This window comes from Mixophyes fleayi, chromosome 12 (assembly GCF_038048845.1).
Source record: "Mixophyes fleayi isolate aMixFle1 chromosome 12, aMixFle1.hap1, whole genome shotgun sequence".
Taxonomy (NCBI): domain Eukaryota; kingdom Metazoa; phylum Chordata; class Amphibia; order Anura; family Limnodynastidae; genus Mixophyes; species Mixophyes fleayi.
This window is the reverse complement of record NC_134413.1, coordinates 20,768,592-20,793,682: the sequence shown is the minus strand read 5'-3', so window position 1 is coordinate 20,793,682 and position 25,091 is coordinate 20,768,592. Positions and strand designations below refer to the sequence as shown.

General features: G+C 40.9%; 1 protein-coding gene across 1 annotated transcript; it reads right to left on the bottom strand.

The window, feature by feature from the left end:
* Window positions 1-1,148: 1,148 nt before the first annotated feature.
* On the bottom strand, window positions 1,149-13,999 carry SGPP1 (sphingosine-1-phosphate phosphatase 1). Its single transcript, XM_075193501.1, has 3 exons — window positions 13,297-13,999; window positions 4,752-4,841; window positions 1,149-3,579 (listed from the first exon to the last, which is right to left on the bottom strand). The coding sequence occupies exons 1-3, from the start codon at window positions 13,876-13,878 to the stop codon at window positions 3,028-3,030; spliced, it is 1,224 nt and encodes a 407-aa protein (XP_075049602.1). The 5' UTR covers window positions 13,879-13,999; the 3' UTR covers window positions 1,149-3,027.
* Window positions 14,000-25,091: the final 11,092 nt, after the last annotated feature.

Genomic DNA, 25,091 nt, shown 5'->3' with positions numbered 1-25,091 from the left:
TAATATATATATATATATTTATACTTTGCAAAATAGTATTTTATAAAATAGTATTTGAAAGATTATTTTTTTTGCTGTACTTTCTAATTAGCAAGTTATAATAGATTATGATACATAGCAGTTGCATTATAGAGGATTTGCACTTTTAGTACACAAACCATTAGAAGTATATACATACAAGTGCTACCGTAGAAGGCAAGCTTGAACCCGAGCTGCTTACCAAGCTCATGTATGTGCCAGCTGTGTTCTCTTAAGTCACATGGGTGTCAGGAATCTTGGTCACTTAAATGTAGAAAAAAAAAAATCCAGCATTGATCTGGTCTGCCCATAATATCTAATTGAATTTGTAATGTTACAGGAGACGATGGTAGTGTTTTTGTTACATCATATCCGCAATGCCACCAGCCAAAATTGAATTCAAGCACCATGAGACCCTAACATTAAAGGGATGGGGTGGGGAGGGGAGGGGGAAAGGGGCTCTACCCAATCAGCACCTGTGCACTAGTAATAAAGTGCATTTTAATTTTCCTGGGTTGTCAATTCTGGGAGCGTCAAGTATCACCCACAGTTTAGCTAATCGGGGTAGGGAGATGCTGGAAATTTGCTAAAAGGAAATCATGTTAAACGTGGCATTCGCCCATAATATTTTGAGCCATAGATTTCTATGAGAACAAGGATTTGTGGCAGCTGAAATGTAGTTTTGTATGAAGGTCAACGAGTTAATGTAAAAAGCAAAAAAAATGTAAAAAGCAAGATTGTTCTTACTGTGGATGTGCCATTAGCTGGATGTGCCAATGGCTGCAACAGTTCCTTGATGCACTTGTCTCTCTCCAGTTTCATACAGGCCAAGCGGGTGCAGATGCCCATCTAATGAGAACTTCCCATGTATGCAGATTGGCACCTGCTTGGCCTGTTTCACAGGGGAGAGATAAGCGCAATGTGGGACCATTACTGCCATTGGGGCCCCGGGAGTAAACCGTGCACCCACCATAAGTAGAACATCATATTTTATATTAACTTAATGCATTCCATCCAAAACTATAGTTTTGGGTGTAATATTCCTACAAATTAAAGTTGCTAATTGGCTAGCAGACTTCTGCAGACAAGGCACAACGTAAAACAGCGATAACGTAATGGATACCAGGTCGTATGTAGCAAACATTCATTTTAATGCCCTGAAACTTAATAGTTTTGTATTTACACTGTATAATCTCACAGGCGATACATATTATTGATATTTTCTGCCGAGAAATAGCAGTTTAGTGCATTCAATATAACTAAATTTAGCATACATTTTTTAAATTCTAACATAAAAGCATGTTAAAATCTTAGATTGCCTTTTTTGTTGATAAAATAATGTAAAACAATCAGTTGACAACAAATGCAACTTACATGTCAAATAAAACCATTTGTGGAATTAGCACATTAACAATTTGTAAATGCAAAGTTCGTATACAAGAATAAATAGGCTCTCATTTTGGAACGTCTCTTGATATTAATATAGTGCCAATTCCCTGGATTAACAATATGTAGAGATATCTGTATAAATGCTCATTAAATATTATGAAAGTTATGTGAGCTCTCTCTCACGACATACATGTGCTTGGTACATTTGCATGTTATAATAAAGCCCTATACACATTCATTAAAATATCACATGTGCATAAAGAGGTTTAGTTATTGTATAATTATATTACAACTAAAAGACAAGACAACTTATTAATAACAGTGCAATACCAATCAGATATCAGATTATGTTATTACAAAAAAAACAAAAACCTTGAGGTTTAATTCATGCTCTAGAACTCTGATTATTCGAAGCATTAGAATAAGCCGTTTCCCTAAAATTCAAGCAAATCAGATACACAAACATGACATGAAGATTAATGAATGTAAATGCAAACCCAACGTGTACCAATTGCCTACACATAGTGGTGTAAGCAGAGCAGGTTTCTTCAGAATGCGGCCTATTCAATGCATGCAGATCACGCGACATCACCAAATTATTATGCGTCCGTGAATTTAAGAATATTGTAAAATGGCTGCTTGTTTTATTTGTAGGTTATAGGTACCGTCTTAACAGTGTATTTTAAGACAACGGTTTGCGAGACCTCCCTTTAACACGTTTCATGCAGATTCAGACAATGAAAGATTAATGTACCATTCATATTTTGCACCCAATGACGATAGCAGATTTGTGGCCATACAACCATTGATATAAACTCTTTAAAGAAGGAACTATTATATGCTTTGCAATTTGTGCTGTCTGTAGCTGCCAAATCATTTATTTTTTTCTATCAGAGAGTGTCAAGAATTATCTTAATAGCAGAATCACAAAGTATAACAGAGCATCTAATAACATAGTAATTTTGGATACAAGGAATAGTCTTCACAAAAAAAACAAAATAAAAACCTATTGTGCATAATGCAGAGATAAAAGAAACAAAAAAAAACAAAACATAGTGGTTGCCCAACTTTTAAAGACAAAATAAACATACCTTTTAAATTGTAATAAAAAGAAGCCTGCCAAATTATTGCCGTCTCTCCCAAGATAAACCTGGTGTAACATTACATTTATAAACAAGCATCACCTTTGCTGTGTAAAAATATTTTTCAGGTTCAAACTATGTTCTGGATGCTTGCCTGTAAATCACAGTATACATGGCGTTTGTGATTTTAGCAAAATAAAGGCACAATTATCAAGCAGTTTAATACAGTACCTGAACTTGAAAATAAAAACCATCGCTTTTCAGATTAAAAACCAATAATGTAGTTATACACTAAGCTTGCAATAAGACTTAGAAATAAATGGACCATTTTACTGCCGGTTTGGCCCAGAAGAAATTGCCTATTGAAGCGCTTGATAAATATATGGGTAGAATACAGGCTTTTCAAGTTTCTTCTTCACCGCTTCCCCAATCTCCCAAGAAGAAGATAACAATTCTGCTCCGAAACAGATTATCTCCAAGTTTAACAAAAATGAGAAGTCCTTCTATACCATCTGTTTATACAGAGAGGGATTTACCATCAAAGGAGCCCTACCCAGGTGAACAGATAAGGGACTATAAACATGACCGCAAAGCCAACCATGCCGTAGGTGAGATATCGGTATGGTAGTTCCACCTCCATACGTTGCCGTGCCTTTCTTATATCATCGCAAGGAATGCCAGACACTTTACAAGCCAGAGGAATGGTAACCCTCTTCATAACTGCTCTGATCAGCAATAAAACCACTAATCCAAATAGAACTCGCAGCATGACCTTCCCAAGGAGATTCACAGTGAAAGGTGGAATAGAGAAAGGCAGCTCGTGGGATGACGGTTCCGCCAGGAGACCCAGTAAGTAATTAACATGTGATCCGCAGGCAATGCCGGCCCCGCTGCCCAGAATCTGAGCCGTGTCTCCGCGGGAGGTGCTCCATGTATCCAGCGTAAAAGAGAAGATTCCCAGGACTAGGTGCAGGCTGATAATGATTAAAGGGGCATACTTGTAAGTCAGGTTGAAATTGTCAATGATTTCAAGAGCCGGATGGAAGACAATCAGAATCAGGATTGCATAAAAGACACCAACTACAACATCCTGCAGGTAGGAAAAATAAAAGGAGTTTAACGTTGAGAAGAATTATTCTTTCAAACTGAAGCATCAGCGTTTTCTGGTATGAGAGAGACTGGATATGGTCTAATGATTGTAAATCTATGTATTTCATGCCTGTTATCAACAGAATCATCTGTAGGGCTTGAAGAACATTGTTAGCTACATTATATCTTGCATAGACTGGACACTGCCTTGTTCCCTTAGCAATCAGGGAAAGCCATATGTATGAAGCAGTTAGAGCTGCCAAAGTGTAGCAATAACTAAAAACAACATTAAGGAATCATTGTTAAGTGCATGCATTGAATTATCATTACGAAATAAGTATTTAAAATTAATCAAAAAAAATAATCCTTTTTTGGCCAATTTAAAACAAGTCCTCAGTGGAAATCAGTAACGTCACCACTACAATGCTCCTAAACATATTTTTTATTATTATTATAATTAATAATCTTTATTTACAGGGTGTCACATGAGGTCCACAGAGCTGTACAAAGGGAAAACAACAAGATAGTACATAGTATAACAGTACAATACAGTAATAACACTACAGCTCTCAATACAGCTACTGGGGTAAAAGGGATATATTCAGCACATACTAAAAACTGTGCCCCATAGCGTAGGCGCAAGCAACAGGTTTAGAGCCACTGAAAGAGGTGCAAAAACAATGGAGGAGAGGAGTCAATGGGCAGAGAGCCCCAGAAGGAGGTGCACAGTGTAACTGGTGAGCAAATGTTATAGGTAATGACAATATATAGTTCATGATTCACTTATATATGAATATTAATTACACGGAAAGACGCAGATGACCAATAACGAATTCACGTCACATAACTTACTAATTAGCATTGTCCTACCCTCATATGTATACAGAGCAGGAAGTGCTGAACGGCCAACTTCTATTGGCAGGCCACTTACTTAATTGGAAGGCCAAGCCTGGCAAATTTCAATAATTGGCCTGTCACTGGGAGGTGGCAGGTTTTGGAGAAGCTGGCGGAATTTATTTTTTATTAAAATGGGAGTGGTATACGTGGCAGGAAAATAACAAAATCGTCAAACAGTGTCATATGTACAATTCAAAGTGAAGTCAAACAGTGATTTAACTCAAGCCGCGTACTAAATCAAGAAATGAATTTATTCAGCTAAAACCTATTACTTACCAAAATGGAATGCATCCCCATATAAATACGACTAAGGCACACCAAGGAACACCATCCCACAGCCAGTAACAGCCCATAAACAAATGGATACTTAAAAGGGAGACACAAAAAAAATGTTTAGTCAGTTGAATATAAAAATCCCAACATAGTATATCTGTAAAGATAACAAAGTAGAGTATATGCCCTTGTGATAAGTTACACCGCAACAGGATGCGTTGTAAAAAGCTCATATTTCCTTACTGTGCTGTCTTATCAAGGGACCTTAATGAACTTAAGACACGTGGCAGACAGATCAGCAATTCCTGTTAGTTCCTGTGGAAATTCGTTGTAAACCCACCTCAGTATGATAATATTTTAAAACACTCAAGCACACATTTTATAGATGCTCTAAAACACTGATCCCATATGAAAATACATTCAGAAATGTATCAGCTCAAAAGAGACCTTTAACGGAGGATCTGCTCCCTAACAAGAATAATCATACCCGGAGTAAAACACATTCAAAAGGTGGGGAATTCAATTACCCACAAGACATCGCCGGCCAATATGGTACAAAATCTCCGTTCCTCGCATCTCTATGAGACACGAGGGAAAATGAGCGGAGATTTAAAAACAAAACATTGTGGCGATGAGTCTCCGTGGAGACGCATCAGAGCTAATTGAATTCCCCCTCAGTTTACCTGAATGTAACAGAAATGCAGAGTGCACAGCTAGACACCTATTTAATGTAGTTCTTGCTGTAAGCTAGTGAGTAACTTTGGGACCTATTACAGACTAGCTTCCCAAACATTGACAGACTTTAATACTTTATTATTTTGTCACTTGTTTTTTAAAAATTGGATATCACTATTTTCAAAAGATACAGTGAAAAGAAATGTAAAGCATACTACATACATTTTTTATACTTATAAATGTATGCACAAACGTTTGTATACTAAGAGGAATTCAATTGACGACGTTGTTCATGAGAACATCACAGGCGCGCACTATTACCGTCAGAATGGCAATTTTAGTGCAGATTTTATGCTTGCTTCTCACAGAGCTGCGAGCAAAAGTCAGTACGGTAATTTCAACACTGACTTTTGCTCGCAGCAAGCAAACATCTGCGTTAAAATTACCGTACCGTACTAACGGTAATAAGCACAGTGGAGGCAGCCATTTGTGGGTGCCCAGTAAACTAAAAAAAAGAAAAAAACCCCACAGAATTATTTTAAGATTAAACTGGGCAGCATTATATGAGAACTGACAATTTTTATTCAATGAAACAAGGTTCTAAAGTGATAAGGGGTTGGACAAAGGCCAGACAGTAGGCGCGCACCTTGGAATGTGCTGTGCACTCTAATAGGTGCACTGGTTTGAAACCAAACCTATTTGTGCTGCAGCATCCTGTGTGCTTTATAAATCATCATCAGCTATTTATATAGCGCTACTAATTCTGCAGCGCTGTACAGAGAACTCACATCAGTCCCTGCCCCATACAGCCTTACAATCTAAATTCCCTAACATACACACAGACAGAGAGAGACTGAGGTCAATTTGATAGCAGCCAATTAACCTACCAGTATGTTTTTGGAGTGTGGGAGGAAACCGGAGAAAACCCACGCAAACACGGAGAGAACATACAAACTCCTCACAGATAAAGCCATGGTCAGGAAACGAACTCATGACCCCAGCGCTGTGAGGCAGAAGTGCTAACCACTGAGCCACCGTGCTGCCCCATGGTTTATAAATGACCTCTATTGTGTGTAAGTGGCGAGTAATCATAACAAGTGTGTAAGTGGTCCTATAATCAAACAGCTCATATAACTAGTATAGCGATTTGTGGCTGTTATTAATGCTTTTATATAAAGAAAGTCTATAGTGGTCTGTTAGACGGTTGTTATTTCCCATAACTTGGAAAAAAAAAATCTGCAAGTAGATTTTACACAATGTTTGCCATTTTGCAATTGTAGAGGAACAGAAGCAGAAAGCGGAACAAGCAGTGAAACCAAATACTGAGGTTTCCTATGAATCATCAGGTTAAGAAAACTGAAAAGATAAACAAAAAAAAAATGTATGTTACACAATCAGGACTAGGAAGGACTCACCAGTACCCTACCAGCTAAAATCTTTATAACACTTTATACAACTTACCCATTTCAAATATTTTACAATACACTGTTTGACTTTGGATGATCCACATTTGTGATTTCCAACCGTTGACAAACTGCACTGATTTTTTTCTAGTACCTAGTTGCCCTGAAAGCACATTTTAAATGGTGCAGACTTTCCAGTCATTGTAAACACCTTCCTAAAAGGGGATGTGACCACATTTACAGTTTGGCGGATATTCTGTAAAAGGTCCATGGTGAAAGCAGTAAAACCATCACCACTTATTATCACTTGTTAGTTAACACTTTTCAGTTTGTTTCTTAAAATACTGCCCGGTTTAGTTTCATTTATGTTTTAAAATTAATCATGAGGGGACATCTCGACATGGATTATAGGTCACGTGTGTGGTCTGTAAAAGTTGTCACATTAAAGATATGGCCACAAGGTTGGGTTTCCAGGACCTCTGACAGCCGGAGAATTCAAGTTGCAGAGAGGTAAATGCTGTACATCTACCTGTAAAAGAGAAAACACCTCCAACACGCACCTTCTCGACCCTCACCGGCTCATTTAAATAAACCCATTCTGCAAAACGAAATATCGTTGTCTATTCACGTACAATACTATGCTAACTCCAGCTCCTAATCTGTACATCATATAATTACTCCAATCATAACGTGATGCTAGAAACTTTTACACCCCTACAGGCTTACCTGTAAATTTTGGGGCACAAGTAGTTACGGGACAAAGCAGCATTTACTCTGCGATTCTGCACTTTCTGAAATAATCCTTAGTGTGTCTGGACACATCTTTAGTGCCGCAAAACTAGCATGGATGTGTCACAAGACCTTATGGGTAACAGAGGAAATCTATTAAAATAAACTCTAGACTGTAAGCGCCAATGGGGCAGGGACTGACGTGAACGAGTTCTCTGTGCAGCGCTGCGGAATTAGTGGCGCTATATAAATAAATGGTGATGATGATAATGAGCAGATATAAACTAATATAGAAATAGGCAGGTTCTGGGCGCTTGGAAAGAGGTATAAAGGAGTTTAATAATGACAGAACTGTGTGAACAATCTGTTCCGGCCGGAACAAAACAGCACAGCATAAACTGTTAAATTGTTCACACAGTTCTGTCATTATTAAACTCATTTATACCTCTTTCCAAGCGCCCAGAACCTGCCTATTTCTATATCAATCTATCCCTTGGGAGTCTTAGGGGTCTTCCATTCAATCCCAGGTTCTTTTTCGGCTGCTTAACATAGTGGAGGAAGCGCAACCTATTCCCCCCTTTTGCTCTACAAAGATATAAACTATACTTCAAATGTAAATGAAACAAATTAGCGGTAATCCATCTAAACCTGCTACCATTTAATCATGACTTTGCTTTTACACATTACAATATTTTAACATTTGTGGGTCAACAAATTGCGTCACTTAGGAGCTGCGCGACAGGTCACAACACCAAGTGTGGGCATCTCTATAAAGACTGCTAGACATAGGTATAACAGTCCATGTTTCTCTCTTATAATGTAGACTGCCATATAAGCCTTATTAGCACAAATTACAGTTTAGATGGGCATTTTCCCCTTGAATAGCATTGCTTCTATTGTACAATACTGAGCTTTACACTGTATGCTGCATCTACTGCTGTGGTTTGACTTACTAAACCAGAGCATGATTAGGTACAGCTTGCCAAGAAGAGTCCTCCCCTAATTTACAACTTCAGTAAATGTCAGTCAGAACGATCTTTAATTCCTTTCTGGTATGAACATTCCAAGGCACAGTTCTGCAGAACACCAGCAAGTTTACAAAACTTAGCGTTCACAGTTTTCATTTACACAATAAAGAGTTGTGTTGTGACAAACAAGTCTACCCAGGACTGCTGAAAAACAAACAAAAGGAATGGGCAAGTCCTGTCAGATCCAGATTGGCAGCCAAAAATCATATAACATATAATATAGATCAAACAATAACTTTTCAATTTGCTGTAATTGGTAAATGAATCTCAATGTATTGAGTCTTCAACGACCAGTTACAACAAATTGAAAAGCTGCACAACAATATCAGCTCAGCCTTAAATGATTCAGAAGGTTTTTGTTTTGCTGTTGCCAACAATCATATAATTAAATTAGAGGAGTATCAAATTACTAAATGAGTCATCTGGTACCCAACTGAACGGTTATAACTTCTGGTTCCTTATAAATAAAAAAAAGAGACATAGGTAACCACACATGCTTTAGAAAAATAAGAGTATTCAGCGACTGTAGAGATAAGTCACTATTGCCATAAAGTGAAATGGATGCAATAGAAAGACAAGTTACCACTGTCCAGGTAATTATTTTTGTGAACAGTATCTATAGATACACTATTAGCTGTTAGATGTACAAGTTCATCTGTACTGGTCACAGCAAGTTTATAATTGTCTGCTCCAGTTTTTACTTAAATTTACCTCATTTGAATCTACACTGTGTAAACTCTCCCTTTCTAGTTATAAGCAGCCTAGTCCTTGCATGGACAAAACACACAAAGCAATGTTTATATGCCAGACAATCATATTTGAAACAGCATTACAATTACCACTACGTGTGCCACACAAATGATCAAAGGTGATCAAATGTAATCTAAAACGTCTTTCAGAATTCTGATTGTCCAAGTATAACCAGTATAATTGCCCAGCATGGCAGCATAGGGGTGCAGTAGTTGGCAATGGTGCATTTGCATGTGTCTTCTCTGGACACTGCAGTTTCCACCCATGGCTCAGACATATTTAGGTAGGTTAACTGTAAACAGTATAGTGTTACAATCGTGGATTGCACCAACCAGTATCTGTAGGCTGTGGTGTTGTCATCCTTTACAGCATATAATGATCTTCCAGTTCAGTATCTTCTCATGGTTTGGTTGGCCCAGCGAGATCTTCAGTAACCAAGGAATACATTTCAGGTCTGAACTAGCGCAAAGCCACTGGGAACAGTGCAGTGTTTAAGTACTTTGTACCATTTTAAACAAAACGCTAACCGTATTGGTGCCTTAAAAGGTACATCCAGAGAAACAACTGCCACACATGCATGGTTTATAGAGAAATACAGCAGGAGCCTGCCTGTATGGTGGCAGAATCTACACATAGCTCGACTTAGTACATGGCGATTAGGATGGAGAATTTTCCACATACAAAAAAGTATCTGGTGACATTCACACCTGAATGACTACAATAGTTTATATGGACAGTCTAAGCCAAAAAGACAGAAAGTGGTTCACATAAACTTGCCAAAGACCCATCACAAGTGGAAAAGATGTTAAACATTTTACAAATAAGCTGGAGGTTAATTGTTTAGCTAAACATAAATTAGGTACTGGCTGCCTCCCCTAAAACTTAAATCTCTCCTGTAGTGCAGAAGAACATTCTAAAAGGAGATGCTTACGTTGGGGGTAATTAGGAAGTCCATAGACCATTGCTTTCCGCAGTGGTGTTCGTTCCCAAGAAAAATTGCTTACCTAGGTTCATTGTCGATTTCCCATAACTTAACCCCACAGTAGCAGAAAATTACCCTATGCCCCATATAGAGAAACTGCTTGCACCTGCTAACTTACTCCTACAGACCTTAGTACTGGCAGGTTCTCAGATACCCAAATCAGAAGAATGTGCCACATTCGTCACCCCTTTCAGCTTGTACAAATTCACAGCCACTGGATGAAGAATGCCTGTGCACACTTCCCAAAGACTGATCAACTGACCACAAAGTTATGCTTGGGCCTACCTTAAAAAAACATTGCCATTATTAGTCAGACCTGGTAGGAACACCTAATATAGCTTAGTAAGGGTGCTAGATAGCACCAGGGAAAATAGAATGTTTAAGGCGCAGCAATTCAAATTTGGCCAACCCCCAAGAAAAAGTTCAGGTTTTCTTATGGACAGCAAATTACTAACTGAGCTTTGTACCCCAACTTAGTGCCACAGCAAGACCTCTCACTAGCCTGACAAAAAGGCACGCTGGCACATTGTTTCCTAGTCATCAGTCTGTGATGAATTTTTCCAGGCCTTAAAGACGGCTCTTTCCAATTATTCTATCCTAGTTGCTTTGGACAATGATGCATCATTGTATGGTGTTTCACTAATAAGTACAATAAATGCATTTTACCATTACTCTTTACAGTGCCAATATCAGTGGAACTCTTTGCGAGAACTGGGCACAGTAGTTAGTAGGGAACAATCCTAGCGCAGGGTAAGAGGTCCCAGGCAAGGGTTTAAGGAAAACACATACAAAAAAATTAATTTTCCACTATTAACCACACGTGTACTGCTACACAATTAGTTAAAGGCCAACTACAAATGTACCACAAAAGCAAGTTTTCACGAAGTATAAGGATACATATTGTATAAAGTCAGTTTAATGCGCAGTAACACTGCTATAAGATGTTTACTACACAGCATCTACGAGTGCCGAAGGGGTCTGATCAAGATCTCCTCTATACTCCTCCAGACTTAGACACTCGTTTTTTATAGGTAATGTGGAAACTTACACGTATGACAGCCATTAATGGATGTTTATAAGAAAAAAATAAAAGAAAGAAATGGACATGAATACGGAGAATCTCATACTTTACTTGCAAGCTAAAATCTCTCTACAAGCAAAGATTCAACCATGTGACATTCTTGAGTAAAGGTCAGTGGGTGAGACATTGTATTACCGTTAAATTACTGACAATCAAAATAAACTCTGCTGAAGAGGAAACGGAAAGCACTTTGTGAAGTATATACTTGCAATCTAAGGCTCTTAATATTTAAGCCAGCACTACATTTTTCAAGCCTTATATATTAAGGGCTAGAAGACCGACAGGAAATTACAGGAATTTGTTTTTTTAAATCAACAAAACAAATAATAAATCTATGATTGAGTAGACTAAAATATAATATACAAATAAGTAAATTCTGATGCATTCCAAAGGTTTTAAATAAACTGATGACATTAAACCCTAATAATAAATAAATAAGCATTTATAAACATTAACAGAAGAGTGTGGTCAAAGTGCTACTGTACAGCTGAGGTACAAAATAACCCTTGGAATCAAGATTCAGTTAATCCCTTATAAACATCTTTTGCAACCATACTGGAAATCTAATAAGAATTTTGTAGCAAATAAGACTCAAAACTGGCCAACAAGTAACCATTATATAATACATACTTATACACTCATAATAAGTATTAAAAAAAATTCCAATTTGGAAGTTTCTTCACTGTTTAAAACAATTCCCACCCAGAGCCACCAAAAAATGTAAAAGATGTAAAGTCCATTTACCCAAGTGCAGTTAAAGAATCCAGACCTAGGGGGACTATCTCACCACCCCGCCCTGCAGTATTGTTTTTTACATGGACACAAAACTGAACTGCAAATAATAGCAAAGCTTTCTATAGAAGGTAAACTGTTCCCAAGACATTTATATCTAAAAGTATTAAGGCATAAGCTACATATTCAGATTTTCTTATCCTTGGTCAGACTTTAGTTTAAGTCCCCCAAACTGGTTCTATTATCAAATTCCGATCTGAGTGGAACAGATCCTACAGAGTGGAAAATGCTGTCTCCAGATGCAAACATATAACAATATTAAAGGTGAGGCCAACAGGTGACATGGGCCCCTTGATATCAGTTATATTTAGCAGCCCCACCAACCAACAAGATCTGATCAATTTGGTTGTAAAGTGTTTGGCCAAATTAAGAACAAGTCAGGTCATGTAGGTTTCTCAAAGTCACTATGTAGATGCTAGCCAGGGGGCTGGCTGGGCGTCAGGGTGAGCCGTAACTTAAAATTTAAGCTCCTGGGGCGAGAAGGAAGACTGGTGCCCCTTTGCCATCGTTAGAATTCTAAAGCTGGGTACACACTACAGAGATTCCGACCAACTTTTTACGCCGAGCGATTTTACATGCAATCGATGTTCCGATCGCTCTGTCCGTGGACTGCATACACACTAGCCTTGTTTAGGACGATAAAGGGAAGAGCGGACGTCCCTTTAGCGACTTTTTACAGCCATGTTATCATGAGCATTGACTGTAATTTCGTACTCACTGTTGTGGATCGGACGGAAGTTTATACACACTACACAGCGGAAACGAGATTGTAACGAAAATATTAAACGGTACGACCAACCAAATGAGGCGACAATCGTCCATTTGGGCAGACTTTCGACCATCGCGTCACTGCACACACTAACCCCACTTTTGAACGAGCGGTCGTATGTTGGCTGTTTGAGCCGATTATTGGATGAAAACTGTGTAGTGTGTAACCAGCTTAAGTTATGGCTCTGGGTTGGAGTCTTGCCCCCCACCCGACCTTGCTAAAATTTGCCAGCCCCCCTTCCTGATGCTATCGGTTGTTGAACTACAGTGCCCTGTCCAGAGAAGCCCCCTGCCTACAGCAATACTTCAGTATACTGCCAGCTAAGCCCTGGACCATTACCTGCCATCTGCCCTGGGTGAGCAGCAGGAGGGACAGGGGGATGGCGGTGCCAGACATGGCATGGGTGGAGGGCATGCCGTACTCCGTGTTATACAGGACCTCCAGCTTCAGCACGGGGGGCGAGGGGGGCCTGGGCCAGCGGACCAGGTCCTTGGCGCACTGTCCCAGATACATGACCCACACCCAGATGACGATCAGCCGCCGGCCCACATAGGCATCCACGTTCCAGATCCAGAAGGGGAAGAAGGAGATGTAGAAGAGCTCGTTGCCCAGCTCGGTGCCGAAGGTAAAGAGGTAATACAGCAGCTGGTTCCGGATGACGAACTGCTGGCCCACTTCTCCCGTCAGAGAGTTCCGGCGGAGCGGCTGCTTCTTCCCCTCTCCCCCCCGGGGGGCAGCCCCGTTCTCCAGCCCGTTAGGATGAAGGTTCCTCCGCAGCCTGGCTCCGGCCTCCTCCCGTGCTGGGGGCACCGTGCTCTGCACCCCGCACAGCCGCTGGAAGCGGGCCACCTTCTCCGGGTCCTGCAGGTAGTCCGTGAGCCGCTGTAGCCCGGTGCACGCCGCTGCCATGGCGCCCCGCATCCCGCTAGCAGCAGCACACGTCGCCTTATAGCCCGGGGCAATCACAGCAGCCGCCCTCCGCGTCACTCCCCTGTCACACGCCGGACTGTGGGGCTGCTGAGAGAGAGAAGGGGGAGGTCGTGGGCTGTCATGTGACGGTCTGTGTCACGGTGTGTGATCCCACGCCACTCGTGTGTTCTCCATCACTACCTCAGGGGAAGGTAAAGGCATGCCAAGAAAGTGCCACTTACATCATTTAAATCTGCATTTTTATAATACCCTGTAGGTATTTTCTGCTGAACAGCACAGCACAGGGTCACTGTTATTTTGCTTTCTACAGAAATATAATAAGATGTGTCAGGTAAAATGAGAAGTAAAATCAATGTCTTTGGCTTTATCTCAAGCCAGTCTAAGGGGCAGGTTTATTAATTGAGGCAATTTTGGCACATTCATATTTATTCCTTATCGCAATGATAAGGAGTTAAATCTGAGCATTTATTAAAAGTGTTCAAACAGAAGTCGCGATAAACGTCTGTCCTGGCGAACAGCCATAACCTATCCTCTGTGGTCACTGTCGCAAAGTAGCCACCTTTACGGTAGTAACCGGAGGGGAGAGCGGGTAAGATCGGATGCGGCGAGGGATCGGAAGATCCCACTACCGTAGTGCTCTCTCCATAGGCTTCAGTGACTAGATGGTGTTAGCCATCGGGCACAAGTTACGAAAAACTTTGATTTGCGCAATTTAAGTCACGCAAAATAGCTGTCCCCATAGAAACCTGCTTTTGCATTCAAAAACAGTGGGGAAAGCAGGGGTGCACGCAGGATTTTTAGGGGGGGGGGCACGCAGGATTCCCCACCCCCCCCCCAAAAAAAACCGAGAGAGCTGCTCCGTTTCGGCAGCACTGTACTATACAGCAGCCGTGGACGCTTCTTTGACAGCGCCGCGGCTGCTGTATAGTACAGTTCCGCTATGTGGGGCACTTCGTTAGCGGAGGGGAGGGGTTTCTGGAGACCCAGAAAGCCCCCCTGTGTGCGCCCCTGGAAAGCAGCAGATATCACCAATCCTTTCGTTATAAATAGAGGGGATGCTTACAATTGCGGTGGAGCTTGTTAACTAGGCCCCTAAGTATTCAACTGTGCCCCTCTCATGCCAAAGTAACCTGCTGTACATAGAAAGACCTATATATCCAATGAAGGGTTTAAAAGTTATGTGATAATATATATTCTTCTTAAAATTGCTGGCAATATTGTCACAGTAATAGGCAATGCACCATAGAATGAAGACAAACCCACCATGTGTGTATCTGTTAGACAGTGGTGGGATTAAGCCGGTTCGCCAGAAACGATACCTAATTTTAAAGTGAGTTCGGCAAACCGGTTGCTCCAGAGTCCACCCTCTTCGTTGGTGGGGGGAGCAGGATACTTTTAAAAAAAAAATACTCATCTGTAAGCAGCATCGGCACTCCTCCTCACTGCTCCTCCTCCTCCCTGCTCCATTCGCACTGAATGTTGGGTGTGACGTTATCACGCAGAGAGGAGCCAGCAAGCAAGAAGACAGAAAACAAAAAGGTAATTGAAGGAACGGAAGCAAGGGGGAGCAAAAGCAGCATGGCAGAGTGTGAAGGGGGGTAAAAGCAACATGGCACAGTGTGAAGGGCAGGGGCGCACGGAGGATTGTCGGGGGGGGGGGGGGGGGTTTCTCCCCGCCGACCCAAAAAAAATAAAAAAATTCGCCAGCGCTGTACTATACAGCAGCCGCGGCGCTGTCTAAGAAGCGTCTGCGGCGGTGCTGAATACAATACAGCACCACCGCGGACGCTTCTTTGACAGCGCCGCGGCTGCTGTATAGGACAGTGGGCACTTAGTTAGCGCAGGGGGGGGTTTCTAGAGACTCAGAAACCCCCCCTGCGTGCGCCACTGAAGGGAGGTAAAAGCAGCTTGGCACAGTGTGAAAGGGTAAAAGCAGCATGGCACAGTGTGAAAGGGTAAAAGCAGCATGGCACAGTGTGAAGGAGGGCAAAAGCAGCATGGCAGAGTGTGATGAAGAAGGGCAGTACTGTGGCATAATATGAACTGGGGGCATTACTGTGGCATAATTTGAAATGGGGGCACTACTGTATAGCATAACATGACTTATTACTATTATTATCTTGATATTATTAGCATAAAATATAAACTATTTTAATATTTTTTCATTAATATTTTAAAATTCTTTCTTTTCTCTAACATAATCTAGTTTTGTGTACTTCTTTTATTGTTCTTATTTGAATATTAAATGCATGAAATATTAAACTACCTTGCGGTATATCTTTTTGTATACTTAAAACGGACATTAGGGCAGAGAACCGGTTGTTAATTTATTTGAATCCCACCACTGCTGTTAGAGCAGAGTGCTAGCTATTTGCATACTTGCAAATTGTGTCTATTTTTATCTGGCTATCGATTTAAGAGCACCAAATGGCCAGGTGTGGCCACATGTGTATGTACATGCGTGATCAAATCTGACAAACATGCGGCCGCTGGGTGGTCGGACAGAACGTTCCTGAGCAGTCTGTGTATTCCCAGTTTTAAAGATTTCCAGTGGTCTATAAGACCTGAACTCCACATACATTTGAATGCAATAGTTTAGGCACCCCTGGTCAAATTGCATGTTCCGCTGAATCCTGAAGTGCGAAGAACCACAACCTTTGCAAGGTACACACTTAGAACATATTTCTGCACATTTTAATGCACAATTACCATATAAGTTAACACATTGAAAAAGTAAAGCAATACTGAAGCATGTGTGCTCCAAAAACCAAGCACACTTAGGGGGCGATTCAATTGGCTGCTTTACTTGAAAAAGTGACGTGGCCTGCGCTCTATTACCGTAATAACGGGTAAATAAACGCGTAAATACCGTTATTACGGTAGTTTTAACTCCGGCTTTTGTGCGAGCAGAAAGCTGGGTTACACTTACCGTAATAATGGTAATAGCTTTAACGCGGCGGTACTTTGGGGCGGAATTGAATTCCCCCCTTAGTCAGGGATCCTGATGCTCAGAGCGAGGGGATAGCACCAGAATCGTGTGGCCAATTTTAGGCCTGATCTGCACATACAGTATGTGGTCAGCATTAGCGGTTAAACTGAGGGACACTTTCTAAACCGCTACAGTAGATAATGTCAGCTTGTTTACATATCTCATGGAGTCTCTCAGACATTAGTATGGATTGGCTCATTAGATAGATTGTGTTATCACATGCCAGTACAACACAAGAAAAACATAAATGTGTGATAAGGTAAGGTAACAGCTGCTCCATGATGCCATCTAATGAAATTGACCATTTACCAGTAAAATAATTTGCAGAGGTGCAGGGCTTGCAGTATCTTTGGGCATCTGAGCCTGTCTTCACTACACAAACCTAGTGCAAAATGCGCAACACAATTTCTCTACGCCAGGAATGTGATTGGGAGAGGATAGGGGACATTCCATGTTTTTCTTTTTACTATTTTTTAATACTTTTTTTTAGAATCTGAGGAGTCTTTTTGACACATCAGTTTTCATAGATATGTGCTAATTTACGACAGGCAAGCACAGTACCAGAGCCAACTTTATGCATTTGACATCATGACCTCTTGTATGATGAAAAAATGAGGTATTAGTTCATATTTTGATCAAAAGACTTGTATATATAATGTGGGATATACCGAGCGCTGGCTTATTTTTCTCTGGTTTTGTTTCAAAATATTGCCTTTTTGTCATAGCAGCTGTCCATCAAGCCTATTTAAGGCACATTTGGGTGTGGCTCACAAGCCAGCCTTTGCTAGATGTAAACCCCTATACCTGGGAGGTGAGTGCATCTGATTTTAACTGCATTTTAATAGTGTTTAAAGCATATAGGTCAGTGTAGGACCTGCATATAATGAGGTACCCTTGAAGTTGGGATGCAGGCTTAAATCTTTTGTTTAAAATATGAACTAATACCTAATTTTTTCATTTTGCTAGACACACACAGATATGCAGTTTAAAGGATAAGCGCTAACAAATTTCTTTTTGTTTTAAGGATCAGTCCTGCTTTTATACGCATCCATAACAATTTGGAGCATGGTACTGTGGGTGAATTTTCATGGATTACAATTCACTGACAAGAACGGCTGGCTGCTGAAATAAAGTTTTATAACGCATATTACTCCTTTGTAAATAAAGCTTCATTATTCACCGATCATTCCCATGACATCACCTCACAGACCTCCATTTGTTTTCTGTTCTCTTCAAAGAAAATTTAAGAATACAATTTGTGAAGCAGGCCAATTATCGGTAATTAGAGTTGGGCAGCTAATTATCAGTCTGCAAATTCAACAGTGATGAACAATGAAGGCCTACCTTTTTCTTTTATGTACATTTTCCATCCAAGAATGCTAGGCTAGCTACGGGAGGGCAGAGATGGAATCAAATGTCATCCACTTCATTCCTAAAAATGAATATATAAATAATATCTTAAAGAAACAAACACAGCTATTTAACTGAATATTTGTTAAGCACACAGACGTGCTGCCTCTACTGTGTTTACGTGACAGGTACACACTCAGCAGTCTCGATTTAAGGGCTCTGTCCCACTCGCGGCGATGTCTGTCCTGTGTTGACAAAGTTGGAAGCTATCTCCTGTTAACGAATGGGTGCAATGTGCACCTGCTACTGGTGTGCGCATCAATAATTGGGTGCTGGAGGTGAAGTGGCTAAAGGGCAGTCTATCATTTCAAGAGCTGTAGTAACCATGCCACCACTGTGGTGATGCCATGAAGCCCATCATGGGCATGCCTTCTGTCCCGATTCATGAATCCGATTTGTTGGGAGCTATGCATTAAGGGACATTTACCAAAAGTTCTCTAAACAGCAATCATAGCTGCCAAGTATCCCTAATTTCCAGGGACCATCCCAGGGGCGCACGCGGGGGGGTTTCTGGTTCTCCAGAAAGCCCTCCCATCCGCGAATGAACGGGCACTAAACAGTGCCCCTACATAGCAGCACTGTACTGTACAGCAGCTGCGGCGCTGTCACAGAAGCGTCCGTGGCGGTGCTGTATTGTACTACAATACAGCACTGCCGCAGACGCTTCTTTTACAGCGCCGCGGCTGCTGTACAGTACAGCATCGCCAAAATGGAGCTGCTGCAGATGCGCGGCCGCATTCGTAGCAGCTCTCTCTCTCTATATTTTTTGGGGGGGAGGAAACCTGCATTTGTCCCTGCATCCAAGGTTTTAAAAATATGTCCTTGACAAAGTCCCTGTTTCTCAATGCTGACCAACTGCACAGTACAATTCCCCCCTTCATCATAGGTGCAATTCTTACCATTTATTATTATCTAGGCTTTAGAATTTAAAACATACTTGCCAACTTTGATAGGGGGCTTGGTGGGAGGGCAGAAGGGGGCGGGGCACGGTCAGTCACGTAAATTCCCCCCCCCCCCATCCCCCTGTCATTTTATCGTGGAGGCCAAAATGACACAATTAACTGCGAATCGTGCCATTAAGGCTCCTATCCTGCCCACTTCACTAGGAAGACTTGCCTGCTCTCCCTGGTATCCAGGAGACCTACCCGGATTTCGGGAGTCTCCCGGACATTCCGGGAGATTTGGCAAGTATGATTTAAAGTTTCCTCAGCCTAGACATTATCACACATAACCTGTGTGGATGTACCAGCTCGGGAAGCAGAATGCCCCAGAAAAAAATATTTTTAAATGTTCGTATAATTTCACGTACAAAGTGTCTTTATTTCTGTGATGGTGAATTGTAGATATTACTAAAATATCTTGATACTAAAATATCGCAATGCTGAACATAATGTCACAGGTACAATTCGTGGACCCACTTTGCTGCAAGTAGTTGTTACTGGCTTTCGTGGGACCACTGTGAGCAGATAACGGCCTTTTGCGAGACACCCACAGGTCGCGGTACTCAGGCTATTCCACTATGCAGCAGCTGACAGTACAGAGATCAGGAGATAATAGGATAAGACTCTATTTTATTAATATGTAGCAATTTACAGGAAAAATAAAACAAAATAATAGGGCATCTTTAAACTAAGTCACTGTGACAAACAGTGAGATATAAACACTCACTGTGAAATTCTTACGATAATTACATGTTTAATAGTTGCAGATAAGACAAAGTGAGTCATTTAACCTTGAGGTAAGTGCAAGCAGTTCGCTCTTATCAGCTACTTCTTTATCTATCCAGACTAGAACAATGCCGGGTAAAATACAACAGGAATTTTACTTAGCTATAGGCATATAAACCAATGTGCAGTATTACATAATTAAAGTGTACCCGCCCCTCACAATGGAGGCAGCTATTTTGTGGGATAAGCCTATACAGAGAACGCAGCCAATCAATTCTATGGAACCAGTGACATCACTTAGGTACAGCTGACTGATGTCACTAGTTCCTAGTGAAATAATAGGCTGAATTTATTCTTGCCATAAAACAGCTGTCTCCACTGTGTGTAGGTGACGTTTGTGACCTTGGGTTAGGCAATTAGAGAATAGCACTTATGTTTGTATATTATATCATGTGATGTTACATAAATCATTTGTAAACTTGCCTGATGAAGGGACCTCTGTGCTCTGAAAGCTAGCACATACAATCATTTTGTTTGGTTAGTCAATAAAGGGATCACTCCTATAATACTTTTGTCTTTTTTGACACAAAAGAATTTAACATCACATAGATTTCTCTGGCTAACACGGTACTGCAATAATAATAAAAGAATATATTTTTTGCTACACATTTTTAGGTTATATCATATGCATCCTCATAGCCTTATTTTTGATTGAAAAAGTATCTTTATTTTGCATAAAGGTAAAAAAAACATGCAATTCATTACATTCAAGTCTACTGCATCGCAGCGTAGTTGAAAGCACAATATACTGTAAAACATAATCATTCATACTTTTTAGTACAATACATGACATTTGGTACAAGATATGACATCCTGCACTATATCTTTAAATTCACTTTAGTTTTAAGTAACACTGAAGCACAACCAAATGAGTTAGAAAGATCTTACCAATAGAGCATAACATCTTAGGGCTAGATTTACTAAGCTGCGGGTTTGAAAAAGTGGGGATGTTGCCTATAGCAACCAATCAGATTCTAGCATTCATTTGTTTTCTACAAGATGACAGCTAGAATCCGATTAGTTGCTATAGGCAACATCCCCACATTTTCAAACCCGCTGCTTAGTAAATCTAGCCCTTTGTGTTAAGGAGACTTTAAAGCATAGTTGCCTACTGTCTCTGAATGTCAGGGAGACTCCTGAATTTCTGGGAGGACTACCAGAAGAGCAGAGCAACATCTCTGTTCTCGGCCATTGGATAAGTTAAACAACGGGGGCAGGCATATGATTCGATTCGAACATCTTCGTGGCCTCACCTCTCGTTGTAATAGACCAGAACATGTTATATTGCCTTAGAGGGCAGGGCCAAATGACATAATTCATCGAGCCCCACCCGTACACGCCCACCTCACCTCCGATCTCCTGGAGGCAATCTTGCCAAAGTTGGCAAGTATGCCTTAAAGACATTAACAACTTGCTAAGGTCTCCTTAAATTCTATAAGAGAGTAGAGCATCTGGGTCATTGATCCTTGTACCTACAGCATTTTCTCAGTTATACTTGCAAACGTCTTTTGAACATTTTACTGGACACAAACGTACGTACACCTAGAGGTGGTATAACTACCAATGTGGCTGCTATGGGGCACAGCAGGGCAGGAGGTTCAGTGATACCTGACCATCTGCCTCGGAAGCACAATGCACACCCAGGGCCGGATTAAGGGAATGGAGGCCCCTGGGCTAAGGGGGCCTCCATTCCCCCGTGAGGGCCCCCCCCCGTGATCCGAGCCGCCCCTCCCCCCCCCCAGTGATCCGAGCCGCCCCCCCCGGCACTTACCTCCTTCTCCTCCTTCCCCAATTATGGTAGAAATCTTACAATAACACAAGACAAGACATTTAAATTACAGAAGGAATAGAATCAAGACACACGGTGGGTCCTATAATAAGTTAGTTATATATTTTTTGCCTAATTTATGTGCATACATTTTTGTGGGGTCAACGTGAAAGGCAGAAGTGAGTTACAACTTGTATATTCCAGATCGTCCTTCATCCTTAGGCAAACAGTCCTCAGCAAGCTACAACAGGAATGTACCGCAAAAGCAACAACAGTCTAGTAATTATCATGTTGCTGGATTTAATTTTGTTGAGGGATAACCTGCTGTTCTGAGACACTGTTTCTAGCTGTCATGTTCCAAGTAAGGTTTCCAATCAGGAATACAGTATTCTTAAAGTGTACTACATCCAGTGGAAATCATTTTCGAAGTGCAAAACACAAGCACAGTCCAAAAGCAGTATGAACCCACCATGTGTCTTGATTTGCGTAGGTGCTCTTATATTTCCGACGGTTCACAGATATGCCCAGGCAGAGGAGAGAAGTTGGGCGGAAGGCTGGCGTTCCTAGAGAAAGACTGAGTGGGTACACCCATGTGATTTGTTTAGTCAATCGGTACATAACAAGATTTCCTTTTGCGGAGCGAGAATATTGAAATGAGATAAAGGGATGGATACAGCATATCTTTAGGGGTGTACCTTTGTGTGTGGAGGGGTGTTTGGTCTTTTCTGAGTGCCTTTAATAAATAGTTAAAAATAAAAAAGCTGACCCAGTGGTATTAGGTATAAAAATAGAGGATGATTTATCAAAGGGTGTAAATCCCTCTTGTTGGGGAAAATTGTTTTTTCCCCAGCAAAAGTGTTTGTATTCTCCTCTACCTATATACCAATTACAATTACCCCCATCGGCATATCCTGTTTGTAAGTCATTGAGGCGGTACTCCCAGTTCTGGTAATACCATCCTGATAACAAGATTGACATAACTTGCTGTAACCCATCTCTGTGATTTTAGGGAATATTGTTGCTATACAGCAAATACACAGTAGAATAATCATTGTGTAAAGAAAGCAATGTGATTGTGTGTTTACTGTGGATGGTTAATAAAAGCGTAAGCAGTGTACAACTACAAACAAGCTGCTGACTAACTGTGTAACATGTCTGTTTATTGTTTGCATTTGCTGTTACTCACTTCCAATAAATTAAGAAGCACTTTGCACCGTTTACTCTCAGCTGACTTTGTATTGTTGGGCCTGAAATATGACACAAGAAGATATTACTATAGCGTAAAAAGCATTCTCACTTCTGCTGACAAGTTCTTCACCAAAGAATATCCTAAATGCTTCTGCTCTAATTATCTATCACAGGGACACGGGTTATTAATGTAAATGAAAACAAACATTTACATTTTTTCCCTTTGCAGATCTGCTTCGTTTTATTTTGCAGTAAAACAAGGTGTAATTTTAAGTGAAACGTAACTTGCACTTGTGACCCTCTGGCCTGGGATGGCGGGACAAAGTATTAATGCAATTATTTATTTGGTGACCTTACATATTCAGTTGACGTTTATGACTGTTGGTACAAGTGTCTTTACAAATGGGTGATGCAGCCGGCAGCTAAACCTATGGCTTTGTCTGACGCTGTGCACTTTTGTTGGACAGGTGGATCCTTTAACCTGTGATACCATGGTAATGATTCCCCAGGCTGTCACCTGAGAAGGAGAGACTGAGCGCAGCAGACAATGGCAGATCACCATCGATGTAACAAGCTGTGTTTAGAATGTCAGATCCCTGGAGAGAATTAAGAGTCAGGTATCTCGACACATGCCCCCTAGGTGATCACTCTGTGCATCAATGATCACATTCAGTAAACTGCTTATTGAGAATATATAATTAGATGATTGGGGAAATACAATATCTCTGTTATACCTCATACCTGCCAGTCGCCCCTCTTATGTTGGGAAAGTCCCACTTGACTGATAGCCTTCTGCCCCTTTCTCTCTCTTTTTTATTTAGATAGGATTCGGACACATAACACAACTACAGAAAATCCAAAGTCAAATAGTCAAACATAATCCACAATTTTACAATAAATTCAATAACACAACAAGAAAAAACATGGTGGATTAACCCGGTGAGGGTGTAGAAAGTGGGAGGTAGGGTGGACAGGAAAAAAATTGTGTGTGGGGGGGTGGGGGGGACGCTACCTAAGTGTCCAAGTATATATAAAACCCAGAGAAACAGATTGTATGGTCAAGGCTCTATATCAAACGAACTAGGGAAAAATGACTGGTTCAATGGCAAAGAAGAGAGCAGGGCTGTGATTATGTTCCCTGTTTATATTATACAAAGCCCAAACTTTGAGGAAATTGTGATGCCCGAGAAGGTGTTTTGTGGGTATGTGGCCTTGTAGGTAAGTATCTTGAGACTAAAATTGCCTGTAGTGTGAAGGAAGACCTCTCATTCTCTGGATCTGCAATGAAGTACCCCCCCCCCCCCGCGGCATAGAACTGGTGTTTCCCCAAGCAGAATAAAAACGGACTAAAAACCAACACACAATATAACAAAATGAATAACAGCAATTTATTTAATCATCTCACCGGAGGGATCAGGAGGGTGTTCTGTTTAAATTCCCAAGTGTGAGAATACTTCTTTCTACAAACTAATACAGTAATATTTTTCCCCTCTCTATTTTACAATTTACCGGAGATCATATAATCATCATCAGCTATTTATAAAGCGCTACTAATTCCGCAGCGCTGTACAGAGAACTCACATCAGTCCCTGCCCCATTGGAGCTTACAGTCTAAATTCCCTAACATACACACAGACAGAGATAGAGAGAGACTAAGGTCAATTTGAAAGCAGCCAATTAACCTACTAGTATGTTTTTGGAGTGTGGGAGGAAACCGGAGCACCCGGAGGAAACCCACGCAAACACAGGGAGAACATACAAACTCCACAGAGATAAGGCCATGGTCGATTATAAAACACTCAGGGTTACTGTGTTACTTAACGTCTATGCCAAAACCACCTATGGTAAGCTACTGTACATTTTACTAGTCACGACACCTATCCTAGAGTAATATGTCTTTGATAATGGCATAAATAAATTACATTACTAAATTTCAAGATATTTAAAAATATTAAAACAGCGATTTCCTCGATCACTTATCTACCATTTAGGTCTAAGAACACCGCTTCCCAACAATTCTATTTAATTCTTGCGGCGGTGCACATATTAACGTTAAACATTGTAGACCTCTTGTAGTAGGTTGTGGTAATACTGACTCGTTGCACTATAAACACAACTCTTC